General features: G+C 37.0%; 1 protein-coding gene across 6 annotated transcripts; it reads left to right on the top strand.

Annotated features, from left to right (window-relative positions):
* The first annotated feature begins 3346 nt into the window (after positions 1-3346).
* LOC147501386 (Phospholipid/glycerol acyltransferase family protein) lies at positions 3347-14360 on the top strand. Of its 6 annotated transcripts, XM_086606439.1 has the most exons (10): positions 3352-3933; positions 4024-4116; positions 4206-4243; positions 5815-5879; positions 7039-7107; positions 7468-7601; positions 8689-8829; positions 13350-13413; positions 13506-13549; positions 13964-14360. In XM_086606439.1, the coding sequence occupies exons 1-9, from the start codon at positions 3439-3441 to the stop codon at positions 13511-13513; spliced, it is 1107 nt and encodes a 368-aa protein (XP_086462565.1). In that variant the 5' UTR covers positions 3352-3438; the 3' UTR covers positions 13514-13549; positions 13964-14360. The 6 variants fall into 6 exon arrangements, 5 of the variants coding, with proteins under 5 accessions (XP_086462564.1, XP_086462565.1, XP_086462561.1 ...); XM_086606438.1 differs by lacking the exon at positions 13506-13549 and having other exon boundaries at positions 3347-3933; XR_015221375.1 differs by having other exon boundaries at positions 3364-3933; positions 13350-13549; positions 13964-14180.
* Positions 14361-18666: the final 4306 nt, after the last annotated feature.

The following is an 18666-nucleotide window of genomic DNA, read 5'->3' as shown; positions in this document are numbered from 1 at the left end:
AAACCTCATAACCCAACTAGAACATCAGCCGCATAACCCACCAAACAAACAACAAAAAAGTGAGCAGTACCAATTCGAGGTCGCGCCTCCATTAATGCCTATTCAAAGCTTCGACAGAGGTTCAACAGCCCACCCAATTTCAACCAATCAACCAGCATAACAACATCTTAATTCCCCGACATCAACCAACAACTCGAAACAACAACAGTATACCTATTATACAGGTTCAAATCATATGCACTACAATTCTCTTTTCTCTGGGCTTGCGCAGACATTAATGCACATAACAGAGTTCCAGCAGTCCAATAATTTCAATATTTAAGAAAACCATATATACCATTTAACTAGTTTAACAATAGGTAGGACAAGAAAAACTAGCGTGAGAAAAATAAATATAACAAAAATGGAGCAGAAAACTCCGAGAGTAAAGTATTTTTCTTTGTTTCAGTGAATTAGATTGAAAAAATATATATATAACTACTCACCTTAATTAACAGCTCGACGAATACCTCCTAGTCTGAATCGTCGCGCTCCAATGCTCTAACCAACGAGTTTTTATCTCTGCCTCCATTTTTTTTTTTTTTTTTTTATCTCTAAACCCTATTCTCTATAAAAATATGAATATATACTTGGGTTTGAAGCCTAAGCCCAACACAGATTCGGGCCTAGAAATCATGCCCACATATCCCAAATCCAATCCAGTAAATTTTAAATAAATAATTAAATTAATTAATTAATAAATACGTATTTTAAATACGGGCGTTACAGATCCATTATCATCATATTTGTTTATTCTGGTTTCTAAGGCCTTATCAAGGATGCTTGTACAAGCTGAGAATAGGGGGGAGATCTAAGGTATCAAAATTAGAAGGAACTCTTAAGCTATTTCTCATCTTTTGTATGCAGATGATCTGATTCTTTTTTCTAAAGCTACTCTTGGAGATAGTAGTCATCTTAAAGCTATCTTACAAGAGTATTGTGAGGCCTTTAGTCAGTTGATTAACTATGACAAATCTAGCATTTTTTCATCAGAAATGTTAGATTTTGAGTTAAGTTCAAACAGAAAATATTCTGGAAAATGAAGTTGTTTGATCCAAAGGACAAGTATCTAAGAGTCCCAATCATGTTATCTATGAAAAAAGCTGAGGACTTTGATTACCTTGTAGATAAGATTCATAGCAAGGTTAAGGGGTGGAAAGCTAAGGTGCTCTCCCAGGCAGGGAGAGCAACCCTCATACAAGATGTGGCTCAGGCTACCCCCCCTATATGCTATGTCTATACTACTTACCTTATTCCTATCTCTACTTGTGACAAGATTGACAAAGCCTGTAGAGATTTTTTCCGAATGGGTCTCATAAGTCTAATAGTGTCCACACCATTGGGTGAGGGCAGCTGTGTAAACCTAAACAAGTGGGAGGTTTAGGATTTTGCAAAGCTAGGTACATGAATATAGCCATGCTTGCTAAGTTACCTTGGAAAGCTGCTACTGACTTAGAGTCTTTATGGACCAAAGTCTTTACCAGTATTTATAGTAAAAACTGGATTGGGAATGTGCTCAATCCTCCTAGGACAACTTCATACTTCTAGAAAGGGGTTCATAAGGTGTTTAACCTTATAAGTAGGGGGCTTATTTAGAGGATTGGAACTGGTTTAACCACTTCAATTCTTCAGGACCCCTGGCTCTGCAAAGAAAGCAGATCTATCACTTTACAAGAACTGAAATTGACCACCCAGATCTTAATTAAACTTGCTCATGTAGCTGACTTGTTCCTTCCTAGTGGAAATGGGTGGGATGTTCAAAGGTTGAATCAGCTATTTCCACCTCTTGTCAGCAGACATATTCAAGAGGTGGTGGTGAGGCCAATTGGTGCTCAAAAAGACAAGATGGTTTGGTCTGGGGATGGGAACGGGGCTTTTAGTATGAAGACTGCATATAAGTATTTAACCCAAAAGAGTTGGGAAGGGCAGTCCTCCAGTTTCAGCCAAATAACCATCTCTAGAATTTAGAGATCAAGTCTTCCAGCCAATATCCAAATTCTCCTATGGAAAGTCGATAAAAGTGCCCTACCCATAGGGGACTTACTGATGGAAAGGAATCTACATGGGGACTTTGCATCCCCTTTCTGCTGGTAGACCATGGAATCAGATACGCATCTCTTCTTTGGATGTGATTAGATCAGGGGTTCGAACCCCAATGTGTGATTGGATCACACCTTGGGGTTCGAATACAGAGTGATAATGGTAATACTATCAGAACTTGGGTGGATCAATTTATAATGTAGTGTTCGAGTGGTGAGGAACATATCAACCAAACTGGGGTCTATTGCTGTGTGATGCTCTACCATATTTGGAAAGCTCGAAATGAAGCAAAGTTTGAGAACAAGATACCCAACAGGGCAAGGCTTCTTAGGAAGTGCTCAAATGTCACAGCAAGCTGCTACAAAGCATTCAGAGAAACTCCTCCTAATCGATTTTCCTAATAATCCTGTTCAAATAAATGTTTTGAATAATTTGTTTCTAGTAATTCCAAATTATAGTATTCTTATATGCTTTGATGCTGCATTTCACAAGACCACTGGATTTGCGAGTGTTGGATGTATGGCTTGGAATGATGTTGGAGATATGGTGGGAGCAGCTATTAGGAATTTTAAAGCTCAAAGTCCTGAGGAGGCAGAAATGGTGGCGAGTGAAGTAGCAGTGCTGCTGGCTTGCTATCTGGGCAGATATAACTATGTGGTCCAAGGAGACTATGAAGAGATCATCCAATCCTTCAATGAAGGAGGATGTAGGTGGAGTCTAAATGCTCTACATTTTCCTGTAACAAGACTTTTCAGTAATTTAGAATCGGTTATGTTTAGCTAGTTAAGTATGAATGTAAATGATGATACTCATCAGTTAGCTTAGTGGGCAATCCACCAGCTACCTATGACAACTTTGCCTAAGAGTATGGTGGAGGCAAACTTTGTTCCAATATGGTTATGAGTTTAATATATGGTATGGAAGGTTATCGAAAAAAAAAAAGACAAATATAACTCTCAACAGAAAAAGCTCGGAATATATGGATATTTTCAACCTCCAAATAAAAAACAATAAACACACCAATAACAAATCAACAAAAATCTAATGAAAATATAAAACCAAATAAAATCTAAAGCTTACAAAATAACAAAGAATGCGAAGAGACGACAATGCATATGCTCAATCAAATCCGAATAACGAACTCACAAAGGCAGATACAACTCTCAACTAAAAAACCTTGGAATATATGGATATTTTCAACCTCCAAATAAAAAACAATAAACACACCCCAGTAGTTAGTTGACAACTAACATGACACGACGACACCGGGCAGAGAAACAATCATCATATCTATCTGATTCTCTCTCTCCACTCATATAATAAAAGTTAAAACAAAATCCAAAAACCAAAAAACAAAAGATGGGCTCCGAACTACAAGAACTGAAACCACCAAAACTCGAATCATTCGATTCAGAAAAAGACCAACTCCCATTACTCAAAAATAATAATTCCGAAACAACCCCTACACCACCACCCACCACGTCAGAAGACATTCTCGAACTCGAAAAAAAATGTGCGGCGTACGTACGTCACGATATATACGGAACAATGGGAAAAGGAGAGTTAGCAGTGTCAGAGAAAATAAAGCTTGGTATAGCTTTATTAACTATAGTTCCAATACGTGTTATAGTTTCGTTAGTTATATTGGTTTTGTATTATTTGATATGTAAGTTGTTGACTATAAGAATAATTCCCAATCAAGAGGAGGATGGGCAAGAAGATTATTCCCACATGGTTGGGTGGAGGAGAGTTGTCATTGTTCAGTCTGGGAGGTTTTTGTCTAGAGCTATTTTTTTTACTTTTGGCTTTTATTGGATTAGTCAGACCGTGAGAGAGGAATCAGATGGCAAGAAGGTATAATAACTATTTTATTTTGATTTTATTGAGCAAGTAGTAGCCAAGTATAGGCCTTTTTTAACTCGTGCCTTGTTTCTGATTGTTCAGAGTGAAAGCCCTGGGGCAATCATATCCAACCACGTATCCTATTTGGATATTTTGTATCACATGTCCTCTTCGTTTCCGAGCTTTGTTGCTAAGGTGGGTTTGCCAAACTAGAATATAACTTGGTTGTGCTTTCCTTATTTTCATAATAACGTCTCTCCACTCTGTTTTTGTTCTTGCTAAAGAGATCAGTGGCTAGGCTTCCTCTTGTTGGTCTGATCAGGTGCGTTTACTTTTCTTGACATTAACTTTCAACTTTATTTTCGAAAATTATCAACAAACACGAGTTTATGTGTGAGGGAGGGCTTTGAGGTAGCTGAAGCATTGGTTCATTGTGAGATTCGTGTGAGGACAATATGACATTACTCACTGGCTCACACATGTTTATGGCTGTGATTATTTGATGCTGAGAGAGTTGTTCTTTTCTAATCGGGAGCCCTAAACTCATGAGATGCGTGTGTGTCTAATGTGTGTGGTACTGTGGTTTTGTATAGAAAATTTGGGAAGGTTTACAAAATGAATTTAGGGGCACATCCAGAGTGGATGTGAATTGAAAGAAGAACACATTTTTGTAAGTACATAACATGTGAAATTGCAAAAAAGGAGGGGCAAGGATGAAGCTCATCCAGAGTGGATGTGAGTGGAAAGAAGAACGCATTTGTGTAAGTACATAGCAAGTGAAATTGCAAAAAAGAAGAGGTCAAATGCGGAAGTGCATGTGGGAGAGAGTTTTGTATATGTGGCAGAAAGAGATTTCGTTTTACTATAGTTTTTGAAATCAAACATATCATAGCTAACGATCCACTCATCCGCAAGCTGGTTTCCGACATAACTTTTACTTTTGGAGATATGTTGACAAGACCCTTCAAATGACTTCACCCTTAATAGTAGGGGTATTATTCTGCATTTAGCTTACGCCATGGATTTCTTGGGGAGTGCTAAAATAGTAAAATATCTCGGTGATGGAAAGTCTTAGATTCTTTTCCAGCCATACGTTGCAAATATTGATTTGTAATTCGATCAGCTCTATTTGTACAGTGAGGGAGCTGGAAAGTAGACTGTGGTGTTGATTGAAGAGAATGGATTAGCTCTTCACTAAGTGGTCGTAAAACAAATTCATGATTTGTGATAAAGAAGTTTCTCTTTGTATCAATTCCCTAAAAGGTTACCCTTTTTATTGCAAAGCTCTTTTCCTTAACAACTTGACATTGGATAAGCTAACCAGGAGGCTTTTCAGCTTGGCTTACATTGATCACTGTTTATTCTCTTAAATATGATGCTTGGCGTATAGATTGACCTCTGCCTTCAAAATTGAAAACAACATATCTTGCGCTGGCTCATACAATGTTTATTGTTGAGATTATTAATCCCACATCGGGAGTCTAAAGCCTAGCTAACCAATATATAAATCATGGGGCCGTTCCACTTATTATCAATTGGTTTTAACTTGGATGCACATCTTCAACATGGTATCATAGCAGGCTATTTCTCTAGTCCAATGGGCCCATTCTCTCCACATCACCCATTAAAAAATTGTCCACATGTTAGGCTCAATAATATGCCACATGTGAGGGAGCGTGTTGAGATTATTAACCTAGCCAATCAATATATAAAGGGCCGCTCCACTTATTACCAATTGGTTTTAAGTTGGATGCCCAAATTTCATGTTTATGAATTCCTTAAATTATGCTTTACTGTTTATTATGATCTGTCATGTATTTTATAATACAGACATACGGTTTAGATTGTATGGTATTTGACAAACGGTTATGATGTTTATTTTGTGTTTTACAGCAAGTGCCTTGGTTGTGTCTATGTACAACGAGAATCGAAGTCATCTGATGCTAAGGGTGTATCAGGTACATTAGTTTGTTATCTTTACTAAGCGACAATATTACTTTGCAGATAATGGAATAAGGACATCTATCAAAGAGGCAGCTTGAGGAACATGGATCCCAAGTATTCTCTAAGTAGTATAAAAAATACTTCATGGAGACCTATTGTTGTCAAAAGATCAAGTGTTACAATATGGAGTGGAATTGAAAGAGGTGCATGATGGAGATACTAAGATTTTGATAGATTCTATAGCTCAAAGATTCCAAACCATGCCTGATGGCTAGATGGGTAGACAAATACAAGTCGCAAATTTAGTCATACCTTTTTAAAGTGAAGTGGTCCAACTCTTAATCTTAGAAATTATACCTGTAAGCCGGTAGATATTCAAATGTTAAAATTGATCAGTGGTCCCATGCTCAGAATATTCTCTTATGGTATTTCTTCATAGTAATACCACATCTACATTGTCAGTAGAGTTTGAAATTGATGACTTTGAGAAGTAGACTGGTGTTTGTTACATGGAAAGAGCAGAATTGGGATTGTGGTCCAAGTAACCGAATAATTTGGGAACTAGTGCACAAGATGGACAATATTCGGAAGTACTGAACTACTAAAAGTTCATATTCCACCTAGTTTTACTCACCCTTACCAAGCGAAACTGTTTTTAAGATATGTAGTCTTATATCAGGCATTTAAAGCCTTTCATCATAATGATACTGGAACTGCTCCATTCGTCAATTACTCAATTCGTTTTGATTTGGATTCTCTAAATTTAAGATGGTATCGTATATTCATATCAGGCTATTGTTCTGGCATGATGGCCCACATACTCCATGTCACCCAAATAAAACTTATCCACGTGTTTGGCTCAAGTTGTCACACATGAGATGACATGTTGACTGTTGAGAACTTGAGATATATAGTCATCTGTTGAGTATTCAAAGCCTCGTATCATAATCAATAAGATCTTGGGACCGTTCCACTCATTGCCACATGATTGTGTGTTGGATGCTCAAATCAATTGGCAATGAGTGGAGCAGCTCCATTATCTTATATTTTATGATGCAAGATTTTTAATTGCCCTATGTACATTATACATCTAAACAACTATTAAAGCTCCCTGTGATTTTTAGCTGATGTTTTCTTCATAGTTTCAGAGCTGAATATATCTTTTTGTTGCAGGTGTTGTTACAGAAAGAGTTCTAGAAGCTCATCAGAATAGACTTGCTCCGATGATGATGCTTTTTCCAGGTGATCTTTTTCTTTATCATTCAACAATGCACCCTGATTTGATTATCATATCTATGTTAGTAGTCAATGATGTGAGGACAATTCTTTAATCCAAGGACCATTAGGGTTGTTTTATTATAGACCTTCCATTTCTTCAAATCATTTTTTCAGATCCGTGAGTATTGTTGTTATATTGAATTAGAATTTAGAAGGGATCCAGTTTTATCATTAGTTCAAATGTTAGGAATCTTCTTGTATTCTTCCAACAAATGCTTATCAATAGAAGCAAAAGGAACTATGTTTGACTTTCTTATATAATAGACTAGTTTCAATATTATGATTGCTTTACACTGTCTAACTGCTCTTTTTGTATGACTACAGAGGGCACAACTACAAATGGAGATTACCTTCTTCCGTTTAAGACAGGTGCTTTTTTATCAAAAGTGCCCGTGCTACCAGTGATTTTAAGATACCCTTACCAGAGATTTAGTCCTGCTTGGGACACCATATCAGGAGTGAGTAACCATTGAGCTGTCCTCTTTTCTTTCTTTTTTTTTAAAAAAGATCTTAAAAAATAATTAAAAATTAAGTCTTTTCAAGCTTTAAGAGTTACTAGTAATTGAAGCTGATTTGCTTGCTGATGTTTTCATATATATGTTTAAATTTATAATTTTCAGGAACCATGAAAACAATGAAGCTAAAGATACTTTGTTATAGTAGCTGGTACTAGACAGATGTTGCATAAATGAATCAGGGTAGTAGACTAGTAGTATATAACTTTATCACTTTATCTGCATTTTCAATTGGTTATGTGCTCATTTCTTGCGGTTTTACCCATGGAACAAACTAGTATCGCCATGTCATCAATGTTTCGTCTTATGTCGGGAAATTGCATTTTCTTCTCTTGGATGACCTATATCCTAAGATCTAGGAAATATCGATATTTTGCAGCATTTGCTACTACTATGCTTTATCAATTCTACTTCACAATTTCTGTCATTTTCTGAAATTAAATGTCTGGGCTTGGTCATGTTTATGTAAGTTCTGTGGTTGCAGAAGGAATGGTCAATGGTTGTAGTCAGTTGGGTACCTTGACTTTCTCCGTTGCATCGTACTTATAGTTTTAGTAACCAAAAGTGTCACCAAAGTCCATCGCTGTGGCATTTAAAAGCGCATTCTGTTGTCAGCAAAGGCATGTTCTATCCTCTGGAGCAATGTGTTTGAGCCACTTGACCAAGTTAAGTTGTGAAGAAAACATATGTCCACATGATACAAAGCCTCAACTGTTCGCCTTGTTTAAAGAGATGAACTAGATTAAACTGTGTTGTGGACTTGTGGGACTTCTTGTAGAAAAGTGACCACTGTAGCTAGAATGAAACATTAAATATAAGAACAAGATACTAAAAAATTGAAATTGCTTGTCATTGTGATACTTTAAAATATATAGTTCCAAGCATTTATTGCTATACATACACATGATGACATGAATGCAATCTTAAGATGTTTTGTTGGAGAAATATTTTAGACACACTTGCATGTATCTGGTTTCAAGTTACCCAGATCAGATTATAGACGAAGCTCATGTTTTGGATTTGCTTTCAGGTACGCCATGTGATTTTGCTTCTTTGTCAATTCGTAAATCACATAGAAGTGACTCGATTGCCTGTCTACTACCCCTCTGAGCAGGAAAAGGAGGATCCAAAACTTTATGCCAGTAATGTCAGAAAGTTGATGGCTTGTGAGGTGTGCTTATATCCCTTTTACTCTTTTTTCCCCTTTCTATTGATTTGATATCATGTAGTTGAGGCTCTTAATATTTTCATGTTTACCCTCAATGTAAGCCCACTGACCTACGTAGTAAAAATTTCTGTGGCGTTGTCTGAAGAATGTTTTCCCTACTTTCATTTAGTGAAAAAGAAACAATAATGTTTCATTTGGTATTTGGACCCTTAAATGGTAGGTGAGTTTCAGACGGACCTTAGGTGGTCGATTGGATAAAATAGAGAAAAGAAAGTAGTATGGAATGCTAGATATTTTTCTCAGAAGCCAAGCTGCTGGGTGTTCTTGTTTCCTGTAAATAACGACTTATATTTAATTGTGGCCTAGAGAAAGTAAAGATAATCAGTTCAGTAGTTTTTTTTTTGAATGATAGCTATGGGGTTAGGCTGACCCCTACCTGCATTCCTTAATCAAAATCTTACATAGATTGTTCCTCTTGCATCCTCCTCAATGATTTTAGTCAATTGTTCATCTAGAGGGGGTATAAAATACAAAAGTGTCTCGAGAGAGTCTTTTACACACTTAGCTAATAAATCTGCAGCCTTGTTGGTCTCCCTATAGCAATGGTTGACACTACTATAACTGAGTTTCTTCCTTTTGCTCCCGATAGATAGTACAATATTCTGACAATACCATGGTGATGTAGTCAAGCCATTAACTATACTCCAAAGCAATCATAGAGTCGAGTACACCCTGTACTTTGGTAATTCCATGTTTCGAGACACCCCTCTAGCCCTCATCAATAGCCATTAGCTCCTGTTGAAGTATAGACCTCTTTGGGTTAGAGCCCATATAGGCAAAATGCACCTTCTTCTTTTCTTGCAATACCACCAATCCTTGGTCCGAAGGAGTCAAAGACCCATCCGTGTTTAACTTAACATGGCTACGCCATTGGCGATAAATAGGTTCCTTTGCATGGTAGTTTGCATCTATACCAAGGTTTTGAAGGAGGACTCTCACCGATGTGGAATCGGTATATCCTTTACAACCCTTTGTATGTATAGCTTCATATCTTCTAGTATTCTCACCATGACTAGCGATACTTTTTCTCGAAAGATTCTAGTGTTCCTCTCATTACTTTTGGTAGCACCGATATATATGCTCCTCGATATCACCTTCCATCGAACTATTTCTGCTAGTCATCATTGTTAGAGTCCATACTCAAACCCATACCAATCTTTGCTTTGACCCCACTCCACACTCTCTTTGTGTAAGAACACTCAAAAATAAGTGTTTGGAGTTTTCTTGTTGTTGTTCCACACAAACTGCATTTTGAATGATTGATTATACCTTTGTTAACCAACCTGTCTTGAGTGGAGAGACTACCGGAGAATAGTTGCCAAGTGCAAAAGGAATGTTTAGGGATCACCAATTTTCCCCAAACAAGCTTGGACCATTTGACTTTGTTCTTAACCTTCTTTAGTGCTATATAAGCGGTCGAGCAAAGAATTTTCTCCCCAAACTACTTGATCCTTGTTCATGAGATCATATATATCCGTTCCTAGTATCTTGGTCTTCAAGTCACACTCTGGAAGAGAAAGAACTATGTCATTCCACCTCGCATTTGAGATCGGTTTACTAACTTTGGCTTCCTCATCAAAATTTTGTAGCATTTGTCTAGCATTGTTATCCCATAGGAGGGGTCTCTCAGATACACCACAAGTCGTGCCGGATGAAAGTGTCATCTCCATTAGCAATGATGTTTCTCGTAAACTTCATAGCAGTCTTCCTATGCTCTAAGATGCCTCTCCATACCCATGAGCAGTCCTTAGGAGCTTCCATAGTCCGAAAATGTTTGTTTTGATGCTATGAGTCCACACCCGCCACTCCATAAAGAATTCTCTCTTGATGCAAGTTTGAACACTAGTCCACAATTGGCTATATTCCATGTGTGGAGATCAATCATGTTCAACCCCCCTTCATCCTTAGAGAATTTAGCTCATGACTAGCCTTTGTAAACACTTAGTTAGAGATGGGCGGACCAGAGGAATCTGTTGCAAATTTTACTAACCTTGTCGAGCCTTTTAGGCAAGATAAAAAGTCCTAGACCAATAAGTGTGGAAGGAAGAAAGAGCGAGTGAATCACCGTAGTCTTCAGAGAGAACTCTATTCTTCCAATTAGAGATTCTACTTGTGATACTCTCAATGAGAGGTAAGCGATCTTTTACTCCAAGTCTAGGCGCAAAGAGAGGAAGGCCAAGATACTTCCACGGAGGATGTACCACAACAACACCAAGAACATCTGCAAGAGCTTGAGATTCCACTATGCTCATACCACCCGGTAAAGTATAGTGGACTTGTTGAGACTAATACCAAGGCCCAGTAGCTTCAATTGAAAGTGACTAGGATAGTCTTAATAGCCCTTATAGAGTCAACATCCCTTTTGAGAAGATAAGAACATCATCGTCAAGCTTAGATGTGTAATAGAGAGTTTCTTGCACTTCGAAAGGGGTTTAAGTCTTCTCTTGCACAAACCATGCTTGAGAAGGCCACCAAAGACTTCCATAATCAACACAAAATGGGGAGATAGTGGATCTCCTGTCTCAAACCTCTCTTTCCTTCAAAATACCCATGAGGGCAACCATTAATAAGGATAGAGTAATGAGGGGAGGCAAAGCACATGATGCACCAATCTATGAATTCTTTGGGGAAGTTAAACCTTTTCATCACCATAATCGTATGACCGGTGGCGAGTCATAAGCTTTTTATGTCGATCTTTATGGCACACCTTGATGATATATGAGTCCTTGCATAACTTCCGAGTAGTTCATGAGCCATAAGAAGGTTGTCCCGGATGTCTCTTTGCCGATTGGCGGTCTTCCACAAGTGTAGAGATATAAGGCTTCAACCTTTATTCGTTAGGACTTTGGAAATGCATTTATAAATCACATTACAACAAAAGATCATCAACTTTTGTGGGGTTGGCAACTTTTGGCACTAAACATAGAAAGGTAGAGTTGACACTCTTATGCACATGTGAGATATGAAAGACATATTTAACTGCTTTAATAAAATCTCTACTCACAAATTAACTCAATTATGCTTGAAAAAGTATGCATTGAAACCATCCGCCCGGGAGCTTTGTTGTCTTCCATATGAACAAGGCCTCCTTTACTTCAAGATCCGAGATAGGTGCTATAAGTAAGGACGGCTTGCATTGAAAAGAGTACTCTTCACAACAATATTGTTGAAAAAGTCCATGTCGCAGATGTGATAATCGACCCCAAGAATTTCATAGTACTTTATAAAGGAGTCTCAACATCAGCTGTAGTAGACTTAATCCCTGAGTTATCCTCCACAGACCATATAGAGTTTCTACCTTTCTTTTCTTGTATAGATTTATGAAAAAAGGCATTACATCTGTCACCATACTGCATATAGTCACAATGACTCCTTTGTTTGAGGTCCACCTCTTCCATGCTGACAAGAGAAGTATAGAGAAGTCTTGCTTGTTTTTCCTGATAATACAAGCTCACATCAAGAGGGGAGAGGTGCATTTTAGTTTGAACTTCAAAGAGGAACTTTCTGGCCTCTAATACTCTTGACTTAATGTTAGAACACTGACTTCTTGCCCAATTCTTAAGTTGAGGTTTAAGCACCTTAAGCTTTTGAGTAAGGATAAAAAGAGGATTACCAATGAAGCTAGACTCCCAGGCCTCCAACAAAGTTCAGTAGTTAGTTTCAAGCAATTTAGAGTTCTTGGTAAACACGCTATGTACTAGATCCCCATCTGTGTGGGAAGTGTTATGTAGTCAGAGGTCCCGCCTGGCTATATTCTTGAGCTTACCTCCCCACGCCCTATAGTGTCACCTCACCTTGGGTAGTGCCACCTTGCATGTTGGCCAACCTTACCACCTCGTCCGGGCTATATATATCTAGTGACTAACTTTGATGTTTTTTGTCTATAAGACAGCATAAGGTGCTATTGTATGGCCGTCATACAAATAAGCTAGGTTCCTGTCTGGTTCAATTCCATTAGACTGGCTACAAATTTCTTACCTACTTTTTACATATAGTTATTTTTAATGTGCTCATATTTATGCTCTGAACAATATATTCTCAGACCAATCATAGAAAATCAGGCAAGTCTGTTCCGAGGATATCTTCCAGTGCTTACCATGGTCATTTGGCATGTAGGTGTTTTTTAAATTTACCTCCTACATGCCAGCCTATGTAACTCCATCCCCTTTTCCATACCATGTAATCCCTACCAGCTGAGATGTAGTTATACTGCTATACTTGTAGAGTTTCTCTCATAGTGCACTCAACCATGAAACTCTATTAGAAGCTTAGACAAGAATGAAATGCTGTTTTTAAGAGTCAAAACGTACAGGGCTATTTTTAGGAGTCAAAATCTACAAGGTGGATTAATGCCTTCGGTGTCCAATCTTTGCCTGCTTCCGTAATTTGGTTTTGTCTGAATTACTAGTATTAAATCTGAAACTTTGTGTTGAGGGTCATATGTTTTTTCTTCATGACTGCAGGGTAATCTAGTACTCTCTGATATTGGGCTGGCAGAAAAACGGGTCTATCATGCTGCACTAAATGGTAATAATAGTTCCCCTCGTGTTTTACATCAGAAAGACGATTGATAATTTGGTGCACTCTCTGATAAATCATGTATGGTACTATGGTCCCAGATGGGTGAACTGTTTTGCATCAGAAAGCGGATCTGTAGTTTAAGGTCCTCTTTCCTCAATCTTGTATAGTCCTGTTTCGGTTGATTCTTTTAACGGATGTTGTGTGTTCATAAGTAAAAAAGGGGTATTTGTTTTTGGTGGTGTAATTTCTCTTCCATCACAATGAGTTTCAACACTGAACTTCAAACTTGTTTGTTCGTGTTATTAATAAATATACAGGTTATTTTGCGGTCTAAACTGGCTGGAATTGTTCTGAGTGCTCTACTTTTGTATGTGACTTTTTGTATCAGTGACCAGGGAAAAAAGGCTTTCCTATAGTGATTTGTTTTTGTCCACAAATAAAGACAGAGCTGTGCCCAACTCAGTCAGTGTTCATGATAGAGTAGCAATTTCCCTACAACCTTGTAGCAACGAAAATCTGCATCTCATAAACTGAAGCGTCTTTGGTCTTCCTGCAGGTTTCTTGAGCCAAAGCTAATTTGGATTTGAGTTGTAAATTCTCTTTGTGCGTCCCTACCTCAGGATCAAGCATAATGAAACCACATGAACACCACCCTCTCCAGAACAAGGTGTTCTGATGACCTTATCTATGGAAACATTGCAGCTTTGTATTCCTAGATTGTGTTTTCCATAAATCATCTCTGCCTTTCCCTGCCCACGTCTTTTGGCCTGTCCCATATTGTGTTGCTCTTTTGTATCTGCAATGTTGTCATCATATCGGCCCTGCTGCATTGCTTGGGTGAAGGGTGCAATATTTTCATGGCTTGCCTACCTCTTTGCCAATTCTTGTTTTTTTACTCCACATTTATTGTAACTTTGGGAATGGTTTGGTTTAATTTAACTTAATTTTGATTAGATTTTGGTTGTTGTCTGGTAAAAATACAACTGTTGAGAACAATGAGGGAAAAAAGGGAAAAAGAAAAAGTACAAGAGCAATATAAGATCATTTTCCAAAATATAAAAAAGGAGCAATATAAGGTGTGAAAATGTCTTGTATTGCAACATTGATGTCGAGCATTTCTTTGCTACTCGCTGTGATGCAATGCTGATCAGATCATTAACCATTATTGCTCTCATATATACCCCAATGCCATATCCCTGGCATGATATCCGTAGGATGATCATTTGGTTGAAACGAAGGTTAGAATCGTGACCGAACAACTCTATTTAAGAACGGCTGTTCAGCATGGAATTTTACTTGCCTGCCTTTCACTAGTTAATAACCGCTGTTCGCTATTCTATGTGAAGAAACTTTGAAACTAAATGAAAAGAGGCAGAAACAATGTCTTATTGAGAATTTTTCTTATTATTTATCCCATTTCTACTATTTTCAATGATGAAAATAGTATTAAGTCATGTTGAGTTAATTAGCAGATAATATGGAATTAACATTTATACGTTGATAGAGATTAATATGAATCTAAATATTAGATTAATTCTCGTCACTGGTAGACGTCTGGCATGACGATTGCAAATATGAAAGTAGCTCAGAAGGTGTGAGACTGCCAATCTGCCATACTTTCCGTTCTATTGGTTTCTTTGGTACATATTAATATATTATAACACCTAAACACCACATGCCACCAGGTTTACTATATTTAACTAAGCTCATAGAGGTTTATTCGTAAACATTCAACTTAGTGCACATTTATTAGTATACTTTGTTAAATAATAAGATTGTTATCTTTTGCTTTTGCTCAGTTCTAGGAAGGCTAGATGAGGTTGAACTGTTGAAGATAACCCTGCATGTGTAACTGAGCCTGCACGTGTAAATTGACTAAATTCTCGTTACTTTTGTCATGAGTTCCCTTCCAATGGCAAGAGATAAAAGTCTGAGATGTTTTTTTTGTACGGAGTTGATAGCAATCACCTTCTCCAAATGGTCTTACATAGTTTAGTCGGTGTAAAGTTTTTTTGCCCCAACTTCAGTTGACAAATATAATATTGTAAACAGCACTTGACAAGGCACATTTTAAAGGGTCTTCAAGCTTTTTATCTACAGATTAGATCGGAATAAATTTAGTACACTCAGCGTCCTTGCCAAGATTAATTATTGAAGCACGCGGAGAAATCATCGAGCTACGGACATTGAATGGTATGCGAGGAGGGAAACATGGAAACCTATATTGTGTACTCGTGTGTCTGTTATAGTGCTATTAAAATTTTGAGATACGATATACCCGATCTGTAAGTAGATTTCAACTTTATGGTCTTTGTGTCAAGGTGATACGAGTATGCGAACCGTGCTCGCATCGGTGTTTTTTCAAATTTTTAAACCTGTCGCTCTAATATCTCTCTAATAGTATGATTTTTTGAATTCTAGTTATAATCTAAAAAATAATATAAAAACATTAGGAGGAGTTGAATATAATTTGAGTGACGTGAATGAGGTTTTCTAAATTATTTTAAATAATATGAAGCTAATTCTAATTTCAATAAAGTGATAGAGTTTTTGGTAAATTATTTAAAAATGAAGGAACTGATTAGAATAATTAAGGGAGGTGGTTCTAAAATCATAAAATAAATAGATTACAAATACACCGTTCGGTTGAGAAATTTTCCTTAAGTGACATTAGAAAGATTTTTCTAAATTATTAATAAAAAAGAACTTGTTCTAATATTAGCTAGAGAAATTGGGGATAATTATATAATTTAAGTGATATTAGAGAGGTTTTTCTAAATTATTAATAAATAGGGGGTTTGTTCTAATTTTTGTGAGGGAGGTGTTTTGAAATTGTGCAACTATGGAGATTACAAATTGCCTACTCGATAGTTTAGAGGAGTTCCTAAATACCCGGCTATCATATAGTGTAGAGATTAAGTTTGCTCTATATTGTGTATTGTGTACATTGTGATTTCGACAGCATTTTTGGAATTCCGTCTAATATTTCGGTTTTTAAGAAATTTAGAATTCCAGATCAAAAGTCGAAAAACCTAAATTTCATAATGTACTCAGAATATAGCAGAATAAAAACATCTTTAGGATAAATACTTTTTTAGCATCAAACACTAAATTTCCAACAATTTGGTGTTTTTTCATCTTCAGGAGAGTCATATGTTGATGAAAACACTAAAAAAAATACCAAACCAAACACCAAATCGGTCAAAATTTGGTTCCAACTTTGGTGCTGTATCAAATCTCTTTCGCAGTATTGAAAAAACCGCATGATTTTTCTAACACCGTATGGGCTTGGGCTAAACAATGGGCTTTAATCACGTGATTTTCGCAAAACCACGCAAGAGATTGGAAAATAAAATAAAGAAGAAAATTGATGTACGATACATCCCGCGGTTTTGGGAAAACCACGTGGGCTTGGGCTTTGAGAAAACCATCAGTGGCGCAGTTTTGAGAAAACCGCGTAGACTATATAGTGCGGTTTATTCAAAACCGCGTCATTTGATGTCGAAAATTTAATGTTTCTCTTAAAAATGGTTGGTGTTTTTTTGGTTTGGTTCAAAATTTTAGTGTTTTTTTTGTTTCTCTCCTAAATATGCTCTAAAAGTCAAAATTCCAATTTTTGGATTTATCGGAATTCTAAAAATTTATGTATCATAGATATTAAGATATGGGTATTTGGAAACCTCACGTTGTTAAGACTTTGAAGAACATGTATATCAATTATTATCAAATGCAATTACATCTTACAGTAATATCTATCTAATAAAAAGGGACGGTGTGGACTCCCCAAAAACAATCCTAACATTTGGATCTAACTTATAACATGACGGGTCTAAAGGCTTATAGAGTGTGGGCAAGATAATATAAGGCAACAAGAGTAGTAGATTAGTATTGAAGTCAACAAAGGCTGCCGGACTTTTTGGTGGGCGGTTAGGCTTTTTTAAATGGGTTTCTGCTGGACAGGTTTCGATTGGGCTTTTTTAATACTAGCACATAAATTGCATCGGTTATTTTAAAAAAAAAACAGCACATAAATAATAAATTGCACTGCTATCCCGAGGCTAACTCTCCTGAGGGTAATCTAATGACATGGAGATTGTTTTATGCTCATCTAATTCTTGTTTATCCAGATTCCAAGTACGCGGTCCATATGGCCAGAAATCAATCAGTGTGACGTGTGTCACCTGTAAGGCTGTAACCGTAGGGAACTTTTTGTTCTCCCACTGACGCACTCCCAAAATGTCTTTGGCTAACACTTTAAGTAATACTTGGTTTAGCACATACCACATCACACAATTCCCAGCACCTAGTTTATACATGAAAAATTGCAGTTTTAGTACACTTTAACACTTAACAAATGCTTTATGTAAGACGTTCAATTAGACAAAAGAATCAATTAAACTTTCCATAATTAATCCTCTGGTTAAAGATCAATATGGAGGAATCATCAATGAACTTTGAGTTAATGGCATTGCGAAAGTACTGTTTTGCTTTCTCCAAAGCAAGTGAGCAGATCATATAACCCGGTACTTAGTGTGAAGGGAATATGATGATGTAGCTTAATCAACAAAATAACAACTGATTAGCTAGCTAAATTTAGAGGTGTGCACTTAATCAACAGTACTTTAATCTTCTCAATAGAGAGTTGGAAGATGGGAGGCAAGTCTCTTGGTTGTCTGGGATAACCATGACCACCTCTTATATAATCATTAACCTTGGTTGTTAAGCAATGTAAAACAGATTAAAGCGTGATAGAGTAATCCCAAGTCATGTGAGGAGAATTATATTACAGCACCATTTCAGCACAAACACATCTTCTGCCACTAGTCTTTCCACATCTTACTACTTTCTTCAATTAACAACTAGATAAGATACATATATTCACCCAAAAAAAAGTAGATAAGATACATATCCACTATGTTTTACTAACCTAAGAAATCTATCACTCAACTCTTTACAGCTTACTTTGGTCAGTAATAAACAAAGCAACAAAACTTCCTTGAATGTTGAATGTATGCGTGAGTATATAGGTTGTATAACTTTGTGAACTCTTTCAAATATAGTAATCATGATAGGTATCTAGATTATCTTGATTGAAGTGGTGATCGAGGATACTATATCTCCATGCTTAGGTGTATGCCATTTGGTACCATGGACCACTGGTCCCCTTCAAACATCTTTGCTTTGAAGACACCTGGTAAAGGCCAATGCTTCGTGCCATGTGCTTGGAAGAGTGAACAAGTTGATCTATACCCAATTTAA

The sequence above is a fragment of the Coptis chinensis genome, chromosome 4 (genome assembly GCF_015680905.1).
Source record: "Coptis chinensis isolate HL-2020 chromosome 4, ASM1568090v1, whole genome shotgun sequence".
NCBI lineage: Eukaryota > Viridiplantae > Streptophyta > Magnoliopsida > Ranunculales > Ranunculaceae > Coptis > Coptis chinensis.
This window is presented reverse-complemented; position numbering and strand designations above follow the sequence as displayed.